Here is a 17,139-nt window from a genome sequence, read left to right as displayed (position 1 = left end):
TACCTTTTTCACGATTCGGTGTTGCAACATCTGAGGGAATCTTTGAATCGTCACCAGCGTTAGTATCACTAACAGCAGAGTCTTTCTCCGTCGCCTTAAAAGGATTCTCCTTTTCATAGAGATCTGTCATGGTTAGGGCTTGCTTGGATTCACCCTTCTTTGTGATCTTCCTCTTCTTAGTGGAGGACTTCTCAGCAGTTTTCTTCATAGATTTTGCAGGAGGGACAGTGTTGAGTGGCTTGACCATTTTAGGGACAGAGGAACTGGTGTCACGTTGAGTGGCGGCTTTTATTTCAGAGGAAACAGGGGTGCCCTTTTTGTATTTCATGACGGACAAGAGAAATGGTATGAGATGAGAAGGAAAGATTGAAGATTGATTTAAATAAGAATGAGTGTGAACGGTTTTGAAAGGTTTTGCGAGAAGAAAGAGAATGACAAGGGTTAGGAGTGATATATGTGGTATGATTGCGGTTGGTAGAGGGAGGGAAGTTAATTGGGGAAAACCGCCTAAATATGCGTGCCCTAATAAACGTGAAGCACAACCTTCTTTTGCACGCTTTCCCTTAGTTAACTGCTATAACTTCTTCCTTGGTGAAATGTCCAGTTTGTCCTTTATTTTTCTAAATTTTTTAAGATCCAACAATTCTTCCAAATCATCACTTACTGTTTCTTCTGTAGGGATGCAACTGATTTCTTCTCTAGGATTTCTACTCAGATTTTTTTTTGAAGTTTCTCAATTTCTAGAGGTGAGCCTCTTGTTGCTTCTTGAGAGTGTGATGTTCTTTGACCTTTCTGATGTTTCAGCATCCTATCCAACATGTCAACATGTTCTTCTGGGATCCATTTGTAGCAGTCATTCTTAGTTCTTTTTCCTTGCATAAGAACTCGTCCCTCCTTATTTGTTACCCTGCATCCAAGTTTATTGAATCTTACCTCCAGACCCTGGTCACACAGCTGACTCACACTGATTAAATTTGAGAAGAGCCCTTCAACAAATAAGACATTATCAAGTTTAGGCAGCTTATTACTGATCAACTTACCTTTACCTCGTATTTCTCCCCTACCATCATCACCAAAAGTTACATATCCTTTTTCACAAGGTCTTATGTATTCGAAATAGTTATCATTCCCAGTCATATGTTTGGAACAACCACTGTCAAAATACCAAACTTCTTTTGATATTGGTTTTTTAGACGTGTGTCCTACCAAGCCAACGTTGTCACTCTTAGGCAACCATTTGTGATTAAATTTACACGGATAACCGTATAGTTTGTAGCAGAAAGGTCTAATGTGACCTTTTCTCTTACAATGAAGACAAATCCATGGGCGAGTTTTCCTTTTCTCATGCAGATGTTGTTGAGAAGGTTCCAACATTGTCTTGTTGTCAGAGGTTCCACCATTTCCTGAAGTGTCTGTAACCTTATGCTTTTTAGGTTCTTCTTTTCTTATCAATCCATGATCTTCCACAGCATATGCAATTTTTTTGTTGCGTTGCTTTCGATTTAGAGATTGATAATTGAAATTTATACCTTTTGTTTGTGTCTTGGCTTCACCTTCTACAGCATTATTCAGAGATGTAGACTTATTTTCAACCTGTATTTTTAATTCTCCAATTTGTGAGTTTAAACATGTTACCTCAACATTGAGATCAGATACTTTTGTCGGAAGAGCCTTTTTATCTGCAAGGAGTTGATTATTTATCTTCTTTTGTTCTCCTAACATCTTACAGATTTCAGTGCTTCTAGCATGCAGATCCTTATATGCAGTAACTAGGTCATCATATTCTAATTCATCATCACAAGATTCATCATCAGAGTAGATTTTTCCCGTTAGAGCAGTTACTTGTCTAGAGAACATACCTTCATTTAATCTTTCAGACATATTCTTCTCAGACCAAGCACTATTGAGGCTTTTCTTGTGGAAGTTAGTACATTCTGTTGTTAAGTGACCAAAACCTCCACATTCACTACATTGATCTTCCCTGTCTTTCTGTTTTTCTCTGATGTTGGACTTAGTGTTCTGACCATTTGTTGCCAAACTCACAATTTTGTTGAACAGTTTTCCTAGGAGAACTACAGACTCAGTCAAGTTTTCATTATTTCCAAGATTCCCTTGAGCTTTTCTAATGCCAGTAGAATGATCTTCCTTTTCAACCCTGTCGTTGATGATGATTTCAAAATTCTGAAGAGATCCAATGAGCTCTTCTATCTTCATTTCAGAAATGTTTTGAGCTTCTTCTATAGCAATGACTTTCATGTCGAATCTTTTAGGAAGCGACCTGAGAATTTTTCTGACCAGTTTTTCTTCAGACATCTTTTCCCCAAGAATGTCAAAATTATTAGACATGTCAAGAATGTTCATGTAAAATTCTTGAATACTCTCATCTTCCTCCATGGTCAGTTTTTCAAACTGAGTGGTTAGAAGCTGTAATCTAGATTTTTTTACTCCTGAGGTGCCTTCATAAGTAATTTCCAGAATTTCCCATGCCTTTTTAGCAACATTGCATTGTTTAATCATTCTGAACACATTTTGATCAACCCCGTTGAAGATAGCATTTAGAGCCTTAGAATTCGCTAGTGACAATTCATCTTCAGGAGCAGTCCACTCCTCTTCTGGTTTCAGGACAGTTGTTTTGTTTCCATCTTTGTCAAGGACAACTGGATGTTCCCAACCTCTTAACACTGCTTTCCAGGTTTTGTTGTCTATGGATTTTAGGTATGCACACATACGTGACTTCCAGTAGTCATAATTGGTTCCATCTAACAGAGGTGGTCTATTAACGAATCCTCTTTCTTTTTCCATATTGCCAGAACAGATCTCCTCTGGATCTCACCCAATAACAGGCAGGGTGCCTGCTCTGATGCCAATTGTTATTCTGGCACGTTAGACTTACGATGTTCCAAACGATGTTCCAACACAGGACACAGTAAACATATGTTGTATATGATGTTTAGAACATTAAGCTAACATACATAAATATAATAAAGCAAATAATAGACAGGAAAGAAAAAGAGGCACAAAGAATTGTTAACCCAGTTCGGTGCAACGTCACCTACATCTGGGGGCTACCAAGCCAGGAAGGAAATCCACTAGTGCAGTCCGTATTCAAAAGCTCTCAGCAAACCACGTTTGCACTTAAGACCTAGGACCTACCCCAACTAGACTTCAACCTAGGAACTCCTAGATTTGAGATCTCATCTCACTCCCTTACAACAGATCACAATCCCCTGTGATTCCCATATTACAGACTCAATTCAAATGAGGTTACCCTCGAAAAACAACAACTTGCAACCTTGCTTAAAAGCTTAGATGCAGTGCACAATCTACCTAGCTCCTTGCTTAAAAGCTTCGGAGTAGTGTACAGTATTACAACTCAAAGCACAGTCCTAAACATGTATCAAGATGATACACGAAAGGCTCACAATATGTATGACTCAAAACCTAAACAAAACTCTATTTGTAAACCAATGTCTTGAGTGAATATCTTCAGGTCTTGCAGCCTTTTATATACTGAAGCAAGGCGTGTCATTCCTTCAATCATGCTTCAGATCGGATCAGTGTGACTTCTTCATTAAGCAATGGACGGATATAGAAACTCCTATAAAATAGGCTTATTAAAAGTCACATAAAAATACTTTCCTAAGTTATTTCATCAATTCCTTAAGAAATCACATATGTTCTGATCTCTTCATAATTGCACACGGTTCATACCAACACATGCTGGTGTGGATTCCTTCAATCAAGCATGCGCGTGCGTAAACATAGGTCAGGCCCAGAACGTACAGAACAACTCTTGATGTTGGAACATTGTGTTCCACATCTGAAGTGAATATTTGTTTTAGGCAAAAGTGAAGCCAACATACAAATATCCAACACATTTGATTGGCGTTTGACACACTTTTTTGATTTCACGGCTGAACTTTTAAATCTTTTCAAAAGAAAGTGGAAAAAGGTTCAAATACCACATTTTTGAGAGATTGAGGGTTCGGGGGTTGGTTGTATTTAGGGAAGGTATTAGCACCCTAAATATTCGTAGTACTCTACGAGAACCTCTTGATTTCATTTAACTTTTGTGCTATAACCTTGCTTGCTTTAAAAATGGAATTTGAAATGATAAAAGAAAAGAAAGACCTAATTTATCTACATTTTAATTGATTTGGAAGGACGCATGTCCTTTGCCTACGTACCCGTGAGGGATCAAAACCTCGTAGTTCGGGGTAGAAATTGACGTTTGATTGATTTTGTGTTTTTTAATGTTTTTGAAAAAGGTTTTAAAATAAAAAGCCAAGTGGCAAATTGGAATTTGTTTGTATTTTTGATATTTGAAAAAATAGGCTTAAAGTAGAATTAAATTGATTGATGATTTGATTAAGAAAATAAAATGAAAAGACGATCGCTTGATTTAGGATCAAGATTTGTTTATAAAAATATTTTTGTGATTTTGATATATTTGCATGTTTTTTTTTTGTTATCTTTAAATGATTAAAACTTGAATTAAAAAACTAACGGAGTAATGAAAATAAATACGCGTGGACTTCTGTAGTGACGTGGAATTACCACATAATCCCTAATAATAATAATAATAATAATAATAATAATAATAATAATAATAATAATAATAATAATAATAATATATAAAGCGATAAATAAAACACACACACACTATTTTTTTCATTTATAGCTTACATTGGACCTAATTACATTCTATAACATATGCAATAAAATAAATGACGAAACAATAAACATGCATGAATAATTAATGAAGATGCAAAATAATAAACCTAAACTAATATAAATTCATAAGAAAAGAAAAGTAAAATGTTAAAGAAAAATAAGAATGCATGAAGGAAATAAGAAAAATGAAATGCAGGGGGCGCATGTAATAAAGAGGGGAGTATGAGAGTAAAACTCTAGAGAAAATAAAACAGAAAAAAAAAGTGATGGGCCTAGAGCATTTCGGGTTTGGGCTTAAGGATTGTATAAAAATGATTTTGGCAAATTTTCCTTCATTTTCAGCAACACAACTTCTCTCTACAAACTCCCTCTCTCTAAAAATTTTTGGGCTCCTTCTTCTCTCTACATTTGGCCGGAAAAATTTCACGGCACGGTGGTTGGCCGGCCTCCGGCGACGGAGCCACCGTGCCGGAATCAAAAACTTATTTTTTTTGGATTTTTTTCGATGAAAATAAACCTCTCCTTCTCCTCTATTCTTTTTCAAAAGTAATTTTTTTTCAAAAAAAGAGTCAAACGGACTAGATCTACGAAATAAATAACAATAAAAAATCCTTCCTTTGTACCTTTCGGTTTGATCTTGATTCGGTTTTGTGGTATAGGCCAGTTTAGGGTTTGGATTTGAGAGGTTTTGGTGATGGTTTGTGTGGCTTTTGGTTTGTGAAGGTTATGCGTGTGTGTGTGTATGTGTAGTGGGTGCGTGTGTGTGTGTGTGTGTGTATGTGTAGCGTGTGTGTTGTTGGTTTAGATTGTTGTGAGTAAAGTTTTGGATTTTGATGAAATTGTGTTGTTGAAAATTAACTGATGGGTTGTTTGTGTGTTGGCTCGCTGGAAATTTTTTTTTGTTTTTGCTTGCTGGAAATTTTTGTGTTTTTGCTTGCTGGAAATTTTTGTGTTGGAAAAAAAATGGCTTCTCTGTGTGTTTTGCTGGAAAGCATTCTCTTCCTCTTTGTGTATTGCAGGCTTGTATTTATAGAGAAGGTTTGAGACATAGAGCTTCTTAAAGTAGCAACCAAAGCTGCCTTTGCTTGATTGAAGGGAACATTACAGGCTGTGGCGAGCTGGATTTGGATATTTAGCAGACAAAATTTTTTGACAAATAATAATAATACTAATAAAAATAAAAGGACTAAAATAAAAAACAAAAATGAGATAAGAAAAATAAAAAATAAAATATAAAATGAAATCAAAATTAATTAACTAAAAGAAAAAATAAAAAAATGAAAATTGACAGAAGAGGGTCAGACTCGGAACCAAATATGAGGTATTTTAAAATACCTCCCTGCCGAATTTTTCGCTGAAAATGACGGAGATTGATCGGGTTCAAAAGACACGTGTCGGTGTATGAATGCAGGATTTTTGGTCAAAATTGGGGGTATGACAGATGCCCCTATTTAAGTTTCTTCGTCCGAAGACTTGAAGATAGAATCTTTGATTTGACTGGTCGAAGAGACTTAAATACTAAGTACACCAATTTTGACCAGTTGAAATGCTAAGAATGCAATGCTTATGAATATAATGATATGAATCCATGCACATGTAATTATGAACGCAACAAACGACATACATATGCCGGCTGGGGGGACACCCTGATAATGATTGCTGGGGAGGAAAGAATGCTAATTACCTTTGAAGTGGTAATAGTGAGCATTACGAGGAAAGAAACCGTCTATTACTTTTGAAGTAGTAAAGACGAACGCAACACTGTCTATTACTTTTGAATTAGTAAAGACGAACGTAACAAGCAATAAAAGTGTCTATTACTTTTGAAGTAGTAAAAGACAAAGTCTGTTACCTTTGAACTGGTAAAGATGAACATTGACAGGAAATAAAATTGTCAATTACTTTTGCATTAGTAAAGGACAATGTCTGTTACCTTTGAAATGGTAAAGACGAACAAGAAATAAATTTGTCAATTAGTTTTGAATTAGTAAAGGACAATGTATGTTACCTTTGAACTGGTAAAGACGAACAATAAATAAATTTGTCAATTACTTTTGAATTAGTAAAGGACAATGTCTATTACCTTTGAACTGGTAAAGACGAACAAGAAATCAATTTGTCAATCACTTTTGAATTAGTAAAGGACAATGTCTGTTACCTTTGAACTGGTAAAGACGAACATGACAGGAAATAAAATTGTCAATTACTTTTGAATTAGTAAAGGACAATATTTGTTACCTTTGAACTAGTAAAGACGAACATGACAAGAAATGAAACTGTCTATTACTTTTGAAATAGTAAAGACGTGTGTGTTAACAAAGGACACTCGAGATAAGGTTTGGACAATTACTGGGGAAATTTAGATAGACATTGGTAAAGATGAATATTTGGTGGGACCTGTCACTTGAAACAAATTTTATTGGTGACAAACTCTGAAACAGCCATATTGGGGATGACATTGTTATGTATTGGAGTAAGACATTTGAAGTATAACACAACCATGCATGAATGATATTTGTATGCATGTTATGTATGCATGAGTGAATGAGTGTATGCATGTATGAGTGTATGAATGAATGAGTGTATGCATGTATGAGTGTATGAATGTATGAATGTATGAATTGTAACTTGTATGACTGTATAAACTGTATGTGACAGGTGGACTCGGTGAGATGAGATAAGACAAGTAAGATGGGAGGAGGACTGACATCGCAGTACAAACACTCGACAAACTTCCTTGGAGATGATCTTATTGTGAATAAATTGAGCCGTTGATGAGGTGAAGCCCGACATAAGGTAGCAATTGATGCTCCTGGGATAAAGCCCATTGTTGACCAAAAGTTTGGAAGAAGTCGCCATTCGTCAACCGGCGCAAAGTGTACTTCCATCGGCATGCTTCAGCAGTCATGTTTTTTTTTTGAAAATCCCTAACTTTTGCCTGGACCGCCCTTTCGGGTTTTCAGTCCACCGGGATGCTCTCTATTGCCTAAGCCGCCTTTTCAGGTTTTCAACTTAGCGAGCTTTGATTGATTTTTTTTGTTGCATTTTTGGACTGTGACAGCATCTTGCTCAATGTAGAAGTTCTCTCCACAATGCTTAGCCCTGTTTCTCTTTCGGAATGTATCCGTTCTCGAGGTGGATGCTGATGTACGCTTCCCTTACTCACGAGTTCAAAGAGAGTGTGTTTGTTGTTCACACTTTTCAAAAGATATAAAAAAAAAGTTTTATTTTTGAAAATTTTTTGCTTCAAGTATTGCCTATAAAAAATAGAAGAAATTTTTGCAAATAGAATAAATGAGAGTTCCAAATAAATGGGCACATGCTCAAATTTGATGAATTGAGTGGTGGCCTACCAATGGCGTGGCTCTACGGATCTTTGAAAATTTTGGAAAATGGTAAATATAGGGGGAAGGTACATTGAACACAATAACCGTTATGCTCCCTAACAACTTTGAATTGCCCCTGTTCCGAGTCTTTGATCTGCAGATGCTTCGAATCGGAGGTTCTTTGGTAGCAGGTATGCCCCAAGTGGATTGTACTGACTGATGCAGTTACTTTGTCATGATCCTTAACTTTTGCATAGATCGCCCTTGCGGGTTTTCAATCTATCAGGATAATCATTTTAGTTCATGTCTCTAATTTTGCGTGGACCGCCCTTTTGGGTTTTCAGTCCACCGAGACGCTCATTTTTGCCTAAGTCACCTTTTCAGGTTTGCGACTTATCGAGCTTTCTCTTTTTTTTTGACAAAGTATTTATTGACTGCACCAGCCTTCATAGGACGTGTGAGTTTGTCACCATCCATAGTTGTAAAATTCATTGCACACGAGCCTTCGTAGTTTAGGCGGCCACTTGCCCCTGGAGTCCGGTTGGAAAGATAGTACCTTTTTGGGCACAAAGTCTCATTCTTGAATTTCACGGGGACGAACCTTCTTGTTGGAAGTTTGTTTTAACCTCTTTTGATATAGCTGTACAAGGCCGTCATGCATTTATGTTCAATCAAGTTTGGACTTGGGATCGTAGGGACTTCGACTTCCACGGGAAGCACGGCCTCCATGTTGTATACTGAGGGAAGGAGGGGGGGTTGCCCCTGTTGAAGTGTGTACTGAAGCATGATACTCATGTAAAGTAAAGGTAACATCTCACATCAGTCTTTGTAAGTGAATGCCACCTTCTGGGCAATCTTCTTTTTTTGTTTTTAGTTTTGACGGCTAAGATGCCCTAGTGTGCGAGAGATCTCATCGCGAGTCTCTTCACTTTCCTCTTTTTCATCTTCGGACACAGAGAACTCAAAGTTGAAAGAGAGTACATGGTTATTGTATTCAACGGCTTTATTAATGCATGATTTGATTATTCATTTTGACAAGTATAAGTTATGATTATGCATATATTTGAGAAAAAAAAAATTGGTTTTTTTTTGTATTACCATTTTTCCAGAAAAAACACAAAAATAAAAACAAAGTCAGAATCAAAGCGACTTTTCATGAATGATGAAAATACATAAAGCAAAAAGCCCTAAACAAGTTCACTTTCGTCTTGGGTGGGACGAGAGGATTTTTTTTTTGAAAAACATAAAGCAACCAACAAACATATTATTTTGAACAAATGAGTAGTAGAAATAAACATCAGCAAAGACTCAATTGCAGCTAAACATTCCATGTACCACCCGAAGCTTATGGACCTCTTGCTGAAGTTGATCCATCTTTTGTGTTTGTACGAGTATTTGCATATGCGAGCCGAACTTGGATAAAGACATCGGACCACTTTACTGATGGATTGACCGTTTGTAGATAGAGACACAGTATGAGACACGGACTAGAAACTATGAATGCACATGATGTATGAAATGCTTATGCAAAAAATGTACAATTTTTTTGTTATCGAATGATTAGTCAAGGTGAATTGTAAACATCGCAGATGAAGATGATTCCATTTGAAAATTTGTAAAGATATTGCAATCGGTTCTATTTTCAAAAGGTAAGAACGAAACCAAGGAAGAAGTTCTTAACAAAAGCCAAAAGCTTAATTAAGATTTTTAAAGTTTGTATTTCTTAGTGTTCCTCTTTTCAAGGTGGAATATCTCTGATGTTTACAAAAACTTATCTAAGTCCTTCGATGTTTTGATGAGAAAAGTTTTTATGCATGTATGCATGATTATGCTACACAAACAGTGAAAACGTGGTGAGGTTTAAGTCCATATGTTGGAGCCAAGGGTATGTACACCATTTGGTAAGGACTATGGTTTTATTGTACTTTGTAACCAGGGTTCTACCAAATTCCCAAATTGCAACCCCCTTGTGAATATATTGGTGTATAGGAATGCTCCTAGTCCAATAACATCCGTAAGGTAGTCTAGTTTGAGTGTAGTATCGCGTATCAACTAAAGACAAGAATGCTCTTGGTTTAGCCACTGCACTACGTCCTAAAAAGGCCAAGATAGGTTAAGGGTTACTAAGGTCCACGACTTCGACGGACACTCACATTGAAAGTAATAACGTCAACACGAATGCTCATGTTAACAAGACTACTACCTTCCGTGAGGCCTCCACCGAGTAGGGTTATCACTTGTAAACATGGTCCAAGAATGCTCTTGGTATGTCACTATGATTTTACCCCGTCCTATCTTATATTTCCCTCAAGTCCGGGTATAGGACTTATTTTCTCACCACTCACGTTAAAAGAAAGAAGAATGAAGAAGGGAGAACATATACGCATGTAATTTCCATCTTTTATTTAAAACATGTTTTTTTTAGCAAGTTTATAGCACAAAATTTAAATAATGCTAAGTTAGGCTCAACCCTCTTACTTTTAAATTTCCCCAGTGAAGTCGCCATTTCTGTCGCGTCATTTTTCGGACGGTCGAATGCCATTTGATTGGCGTTTGACACACTTTTTTGATTTCACGACTGAACTTTTAATTCTTTTCAAAAGAAAGTGGAAAAAGGTTCAAATACCACATTTTTGAGAGATTGAGGGTTCGGGGGTTGGTTGTATTTAGGGAAGGTATTAGCACCCTAAATATTCGTAGTACTCTACGAGAACCTCTTGATTTCATTTAACTTTTGTGCTATAAACTTGCTTGCTTTAAAAATGGAATTTGAAATGATAAAAGAAAAGAAAGACCTAATTTATCTACATTTTAATTGATTTGGAAGGACGCATGTCATTTGCCTACGTACCCGTGAGGGATCAAAACCTCGTAGTTTGGGGTAGAAATTGACGTTTGATTGATTTTGTGTTTTTTAATGTTTTTGAAAAAGGTTTTAAAATAAAAAGCCAAGTGGCAAATTGGAATTTGTTTGTATTTTTGATATTTGAAAAAATAGGCTTAAAGTAGAATTAAATTGATTGATGATTTGATTAAGAAAATAAAATGAAAAGACGATCGCTTGATTTAGGATCAAGGTTTGTTTATAAAAATATTTTTGTGATTTTGATATATTTGCATGTTTTTTGTTATCTTTAAATGATTAAAACTTGAATTAAAAAACTAACGGAGTAATGAAAATAAATACGCGTGGACTTCTGTAGTGACGTGGAATTACCACATAATCCCTAATAATAATAATAATAATAATAATAATAATAATAATAATAATAATAATAATAATAATAATAATAATAATAATAATAATAATAATAATAATAATAATAATAATAATAATATATAAAGCGATAAATAAAACACACACATACACACACACACACTATTTTTTCATTTATAGCTTACATTGGACCTAATTACATTCTATAACATATGCAATAAAATAAATGACGAAACAATAAACATGCATGAATAACTAATGAAGATGCAAAATAATAAACCTAAACTAATATAAATTCATGAGAAAAGAAAAGTAAAATGTTAAAGAAAAATAAGAATGCATGAAGGAAATAAGAAAAATGAAATGAAGGGGGCGCAGGTAATAAAGAGGGGAGTATGAGAGTAAAACTCTAGAGAAAATAAAACAGAAAAAAAAAGTGATGGGCCTAGAGCATTTCGGGTTTGGGCTTAAGGATTGTATAAAAATGATTTTGGCAAATTTTCCTTCATTTTTAGCAACACAACTTCTCTGTACAAACTCCCTCTCTCTAAAAAATTTCGGGCTCCTTCTTCTCTCTACATTTGGCCAGAAAAATTTCCCGGCACGGTGGTTGGCCGGCCTTCGGCGACGGAGCCACCGTGCCGGAATCAAAAACTTATTTTTTTTGGATTTTTTTCGACGAAAATAAACCTCTCCTTCTCCTCTATTCTTTTTCAAAAGTATTTTTTTTTCAAAAAAAGAGTCAAACGGACTAGATCTACGAAATAAATAACAATAAAAAATCCTTCCTTTGTACCTTTCGGTTTGATCTTGATTCGGTTTTGTGGTATAGGCCAGTTTAGGGTTTGGATTTGAGAGGTTTTGGTGATGGTTTGTGTGGCTTTTGGTTTGTGAAGGTTATGCGTTTGTGTGTATGTGTAGTGGGTGCGTGTGTGTGAAGGTGAGAAAAACACAAGAAGGGGGTTGAATTGTGTTTTGAAAAATTCTTCAATTCTCCTAAAAACTGAACACACTGATCAGAAGCTAAGTGAGACAGCTTCTGAAGTGATAATCAGAATCTAAATGCAGCGGAATAAAACAGAGAGAGAGAAGAAGAACGACACAAAGCAATTATACTGGTTCCTTCCACAATCCGGAAGTAGTCAAGTCCCCCTTGCACTTCCAAGGAGATTTCACTATGAGTAATATCTGATTACAAATGCTCAAGCACACAAGCAAGAGACTTCCTTTGCTCAAGCACACAAGCTAGAGACTTCCTTTGCTCAAGAACACAATCAAGAGACTTCCTGCTCAAGCACAACTGCAAGAGACTTCCTAACTAAACAAAATTACACAGAAAATTGTTTAAGTTTGAACACTTGATATACAATCAGAGGTGCTCACAATACAAATCAGATACAGACTCAATGGACTTAAGAATTTCTAAGATATGACTTTGAGACACAGAAATTCTAAGTGAATGCAGAACAATTTCAGCAGAGATTTGGCACTTGTAAAAATGTTATGAGTCTTTCGTTCAGCGTTCTTGCATTACCAAATCTTTAGGTCTTCACTCCTTTATATAGAGGTGTGAAAGAGACGTTGTGAAATTGCCAGCACACCAAAGAGTCGTTGTTGAAGCTTGATCTTTCACCAATGATATATTGCCTGATTTGGTTGTTGTCCTATGAAGAACAAATTTGAAATCCATTCCTTATCCAAAGGAACATATATGCAGGCGAAACCGTATTCTGGAGCTGTTTTCTTGTCTTGTAGCGTGGACACAAAACAGAGTAGTGGAGAACGTGGCTGTACAATTCGTACAATAGTACAATGTCAACGCTTTCGTCCAAATTGCAAGCACATGCCTTCAAACACCTTTGAAATGACCGTTGCAATGTTCCACTGATTTTCTGCTGTGTTTTCGAAATCAATAGACAGCTTTTGCAATGTAGATTCTTCAATCTTTGAATGTTTTGCAAATCCAGTTGATCTTCAGCTTCTGGTGAAATGACTTCTGATGAGGCAGCTTCTGATGATGCAGCTTCTGATGAAGCAGCTTCTGCAGCTTCTGATGGTGCAGCTTCTTCAGCTTCTGATGATGTGGCTTCTGGACCTCTTGTCTTCAGAAGCACTATTCTTCAGGAGCAGCTTTACTTCAGGAGCGGTTTGCCTTCAGAATCATCTAAGCTTCATTTTCTTTTGCTCTTTATTTGCTCATTCAGAACCAATGATGATGTAACTTTATAATTATGGTCCTGTACACTTGAACAAATATTAGCTAGTCCAATTTACAATTTTTAATACCTTGTTATCATCAAAACTCTTTAAGGTTCATTGTTAAACACATTTTGTTCCAACAATCTCCCCCTTTTTGATGATGACAAACAATAGTATTTACAAATTGATCAATTGTTGTTAATCTAATTAACAAGTTGACCTTGGGGTTCTGAGGTTTGTAAGCTCAGAGTCTGAGGTTTGTAAGCTCAAACTCCCCCTGAGTCTGATAGTCTTTAAGGTGAGGTTTGTAAGCTCCCCCTAAGTTCTATCTAGATTAATTAAATTCATTTTTCGCACAATAAAATTATCAGAGCTTTAAAAAATTGAATCATTGAAAGAATTAACTTATAGATAAGAAGAATGGTTCAATTAATTTTACTTGAATTTTGATACTTCTTCGTTCGTTCATAGCTTATACCAATAAGGTAAAAAAAATGATAGAAGTTTTTCAAAAATTTCAAATGCCATTAATGTTAATGGGGCTCAGAGCCTTTAAATACTTGTCACATATACTCCCCCTTTTGTCATTATCAAAAAAAAGAGATAAAAAATAAGCATAAAAGACAAAAAGATTTGAGAAAAACTCAAACATGAGAGAGTATACTAAGAAATTAACTAAATAAATCAGACCAAAGTATATGAACATGAATATCCAAATATCAGAAGCAGCTAAGCAGTCAGAATCATTTAAGCATTCAGAAGCATAGAAAAATAAAACAAGATGGTTTCAGAAGCAAGGACTAAAAATTTAAAACACACAACAAACAAAAGATAACACTAAGGTGTGCAACTAATGGTTGGTTTGTTGTTGTTTCTTCATCTTCTCCATTTCTTCAGTTTTTGTCTTCAACAGTTCTTCAAGGTATTGTTGCCTCTGGAGAAGAGCATGTTCCCTTTCCTTAGCCTCTTGCTGCTGCTGTGCCATCTGTTTCTTCAGAAGCTTACACAACCTTGCTTCTCTGGTCAAGTAGTCCTTTTCTGAGAAGAAAGGCTGGTTTGCCAGGAGCAGTGTAGAACTTCTTACTCTGAGACTCTGCTTCAGATGCTCCATTAAATTCCTGACAGAAGCTTCCTTGCTTCTGATGCACTTAGCCTTAACATTTTCAATAAGCTCAGCTGCCCGGTTCTGAAGAGATGCCCAGGAGTCTTCATATGCGTTGGTGAGATCAATTGACCTTCTTTGATCCACCAGATTATGCATTTGACTAAGGATTGTGAGAAGCTCAGCATTAATATATCCAGATTCCAGGATGTTTGTGGGTGGTTGTTCAAGGGTTTCAAGATCAGAATCACTGATTTCCAGGTCTTGAACAGGGTTAGGAACTGGAATGGTAAAGTGTGTTTGTGTGTTTGACGATGAGGGCTGGTCAGAAGCAATGTGTGCAGTAGAGGTTAGGTCTTGGACATTGACTTGAAAGTTGTCAATATCCATGGGAGTTGGTTGGGGTTCAATTTCAGTTGGTGGTTGTTGTGGTGAAGTTGATGTTTGAGTGTTGAGTTGGGGGTCAATGGTAGCTGTTGGTGATTGTGGGGGTGTTGTGGGTTTATGTGGTTCAGGTGTTTGTTGATGGGGGCTTTCTGAAACAACATTTTCAGAAGCAGCTGCTTCTGGAGTTGTTTCAGAGGCTTTTTCTGAGGTAGACTTGTCTTTGGGTAAGTCTCCTGAATAGTGTAGAATAAGATTGTCTAAGACAGAAGTGTCTTCTATTGGTTCAGGTACTGATGGTGAAGAGAGTGAAATGGGGATAGGGGTGACTGGAATCTGGATTACCTGAACTGCAGGGTCAGCTTCAGAAGTGATCTTCTGTGGACCAGCAGCTTGAGGAACTACTTCTGAAGTTCCATCTCCTGGAGCATCCTCCATAATAATCATCATTTCTTCTTCCTCGCTGTCTTCAGTAGTCTTACCAGCAATGGCTCTTACTTCAGCCAATTTCTCTTTGAAGAACCTATCACAGTCTTCCATACCCAAAGCCTTGAGCTTTTCATCTCTTTGATGAATGTATTGTGCTTTTAGTTCCTTTTTGTCTGATATAAAATCAGAAGCACGTTCATCTGCCATCCTTTTCATTCTTGGAGTCATCTCAACCATAGGACTCACAAGTTGAAGGGGAGCCTTCTTCTTCTTCAGCTTGGGCTCAGCCACTTCTTTCTCTATTTCTTCAAGAGCTTCCTCCAGCTGCTCTTTGGTGATTACCAAATCTGCCTTACCTTTTCTTCTTTTCTGAGGAATAGAAGCAGCACCAACCTTCTGCATCTTTCCTTTATCCTTGGCAGAAACAGATTTAGCATCAGACTTAGCAACTTTTTGCTTCTCAGTTATAGCAACAGCAGCTTCTGACACAGTACTAGTTCTGGCCCTTTTTCCTTTAGTAGGAGCAGCATCAGATTCTGAACTAGTTCTGGCTCTCTTTCCTTTAGTAAGAGCAGCTTCCTCTTGAGAATTTGCAACTTCTTCCAAGGCGTACTCAGCTACTGACTTGGCTAAGATTTCAGGATTGCTTTCCTTAAAAATGGAAGGAAAGTCCCTGATAATCTCAGTCTCTTCTGTGGTCATCTCCAACCACTTTTCATCTTTAGAGACTTCCTTGATGAACTTCATAGAGCATAAGCTCCTGCTACTGATAGTCCTTTCAGCAGTAGAGACATCGAAACATCTATCAGAAGCATTCTTTGTCCTCTTTAAGAACTCCAGCACCCTTCCTTGAAAAAAGATTTCAGACAGCAATCTTTCATAGGGTACTTGTTTTCTTCCTCTTATAGTGCTTTCGTTTATGGCCCAGCAGAGATGATCCATTACATATCTGGGGAAGTTTATCTTTTCCAGAATAGTCATGAAGTAAATTGCTAGCTTCTGTTGGTTGTTGGGTTGGTCAGACCCTCCTGCTCTTTGAAAGAAGCAATCATTACTGAATTTCACCAACATCCTGTTGTGAATCTCCATTTCAGAAGGCTTGGCATCTTTCTTCCCACCCAGAAGAGTGTTGTAGTAACCTTGTAGCAGGACATCTTCCTTCCTGACTATTTCTTGGAATCTTCCCTCTGCATGCATTCTACAAGCTTTAGCTATAACGTCCTCAGTGATGGTTATAGGAATGCCCATCACTTCAGACCTTATTTCTAAGCTATCAAATGATGTAGGATTCATATCCATGGCCATTTTCCCTTTCTTTGACCCAGCTTGTTTGCTTACAACTTTTGCAGGCTTTTCATTGTACACTTCAGCTTTTAACCAAAAGTCCTTGACCAAGTTCACATATGTTGGCCCATTTAGCATCTTGAAATACTCAGACAGCTTCTGAGTCTCTATCAATCCTTCCATGTTTACTTCGTACTTCTTGAGTGAAGCAAAATCCACCGGTGACTCTACTTGAACTATTAAGGATTCCCATGGAATATCCATAGTCTTCTCTTTGTAGACGGACCCAGATCCTGGTACGCTTTGCATGTTTGATGTAGATTCTGAAACTTTTGAGCTTGATGATGCCATTTGATGATTGACGAAGATTTAAAGAAGATGAAGATTTTAGGGTTCTAAGGTTGAGAGAGTGCGCTTACTTCGCAAGAAGTTTGAGAGCAAATGTGTTTGTTGTGAGTGAGTAGTGTGTGAATTGACAAAGTGTTAAAAGCAAAACGATTGCAATTCAAAAGAGACAAACAAAC

The 17,139-nt window shown here is 36.7% G+C and overlaps 1 protein-coding gene across 1 annotated transcript; it reads right to left on the bottom strand.

Moving 5' to 3' along the window:
* Window positions 1-711: 711 nt before the first annotated feature.
* LOC146902544 (uncharacterized) lies at window positions 712-2,802 on the bottom strand. Its single transcript, XM_085737149.1, has one exon. It carries the CDS (start codon window positions 2,800-2,802, stop codon window positions 712-714), a length of 2,091 nt encoding a protein of 696 aa, XP_085593275.1.
* Between the last annotated feature and the right edge of the window lie 14,337 nt (window positions 2,803-17,139).

This window comes from Medicago sativa, chromosome 8, assembly GCF_051527215.1.
Source record: "Medicago sativa cultivar Bolivia chromosome 8, Bolivia_mono, whole genome shotgun sequence".
Taxonomy (NCBI): Eukaryota; Viridiplantae; Streptophyta; class Magnoliopsida; order Fabales; family Fabaceae; genus Medicago; species Medicago sativa.
The sequence above is the reverse complement of the archived record's forward strand: the minus strand, read 5'-3'. Positions and strand labels throughout refer to the sequence as shown.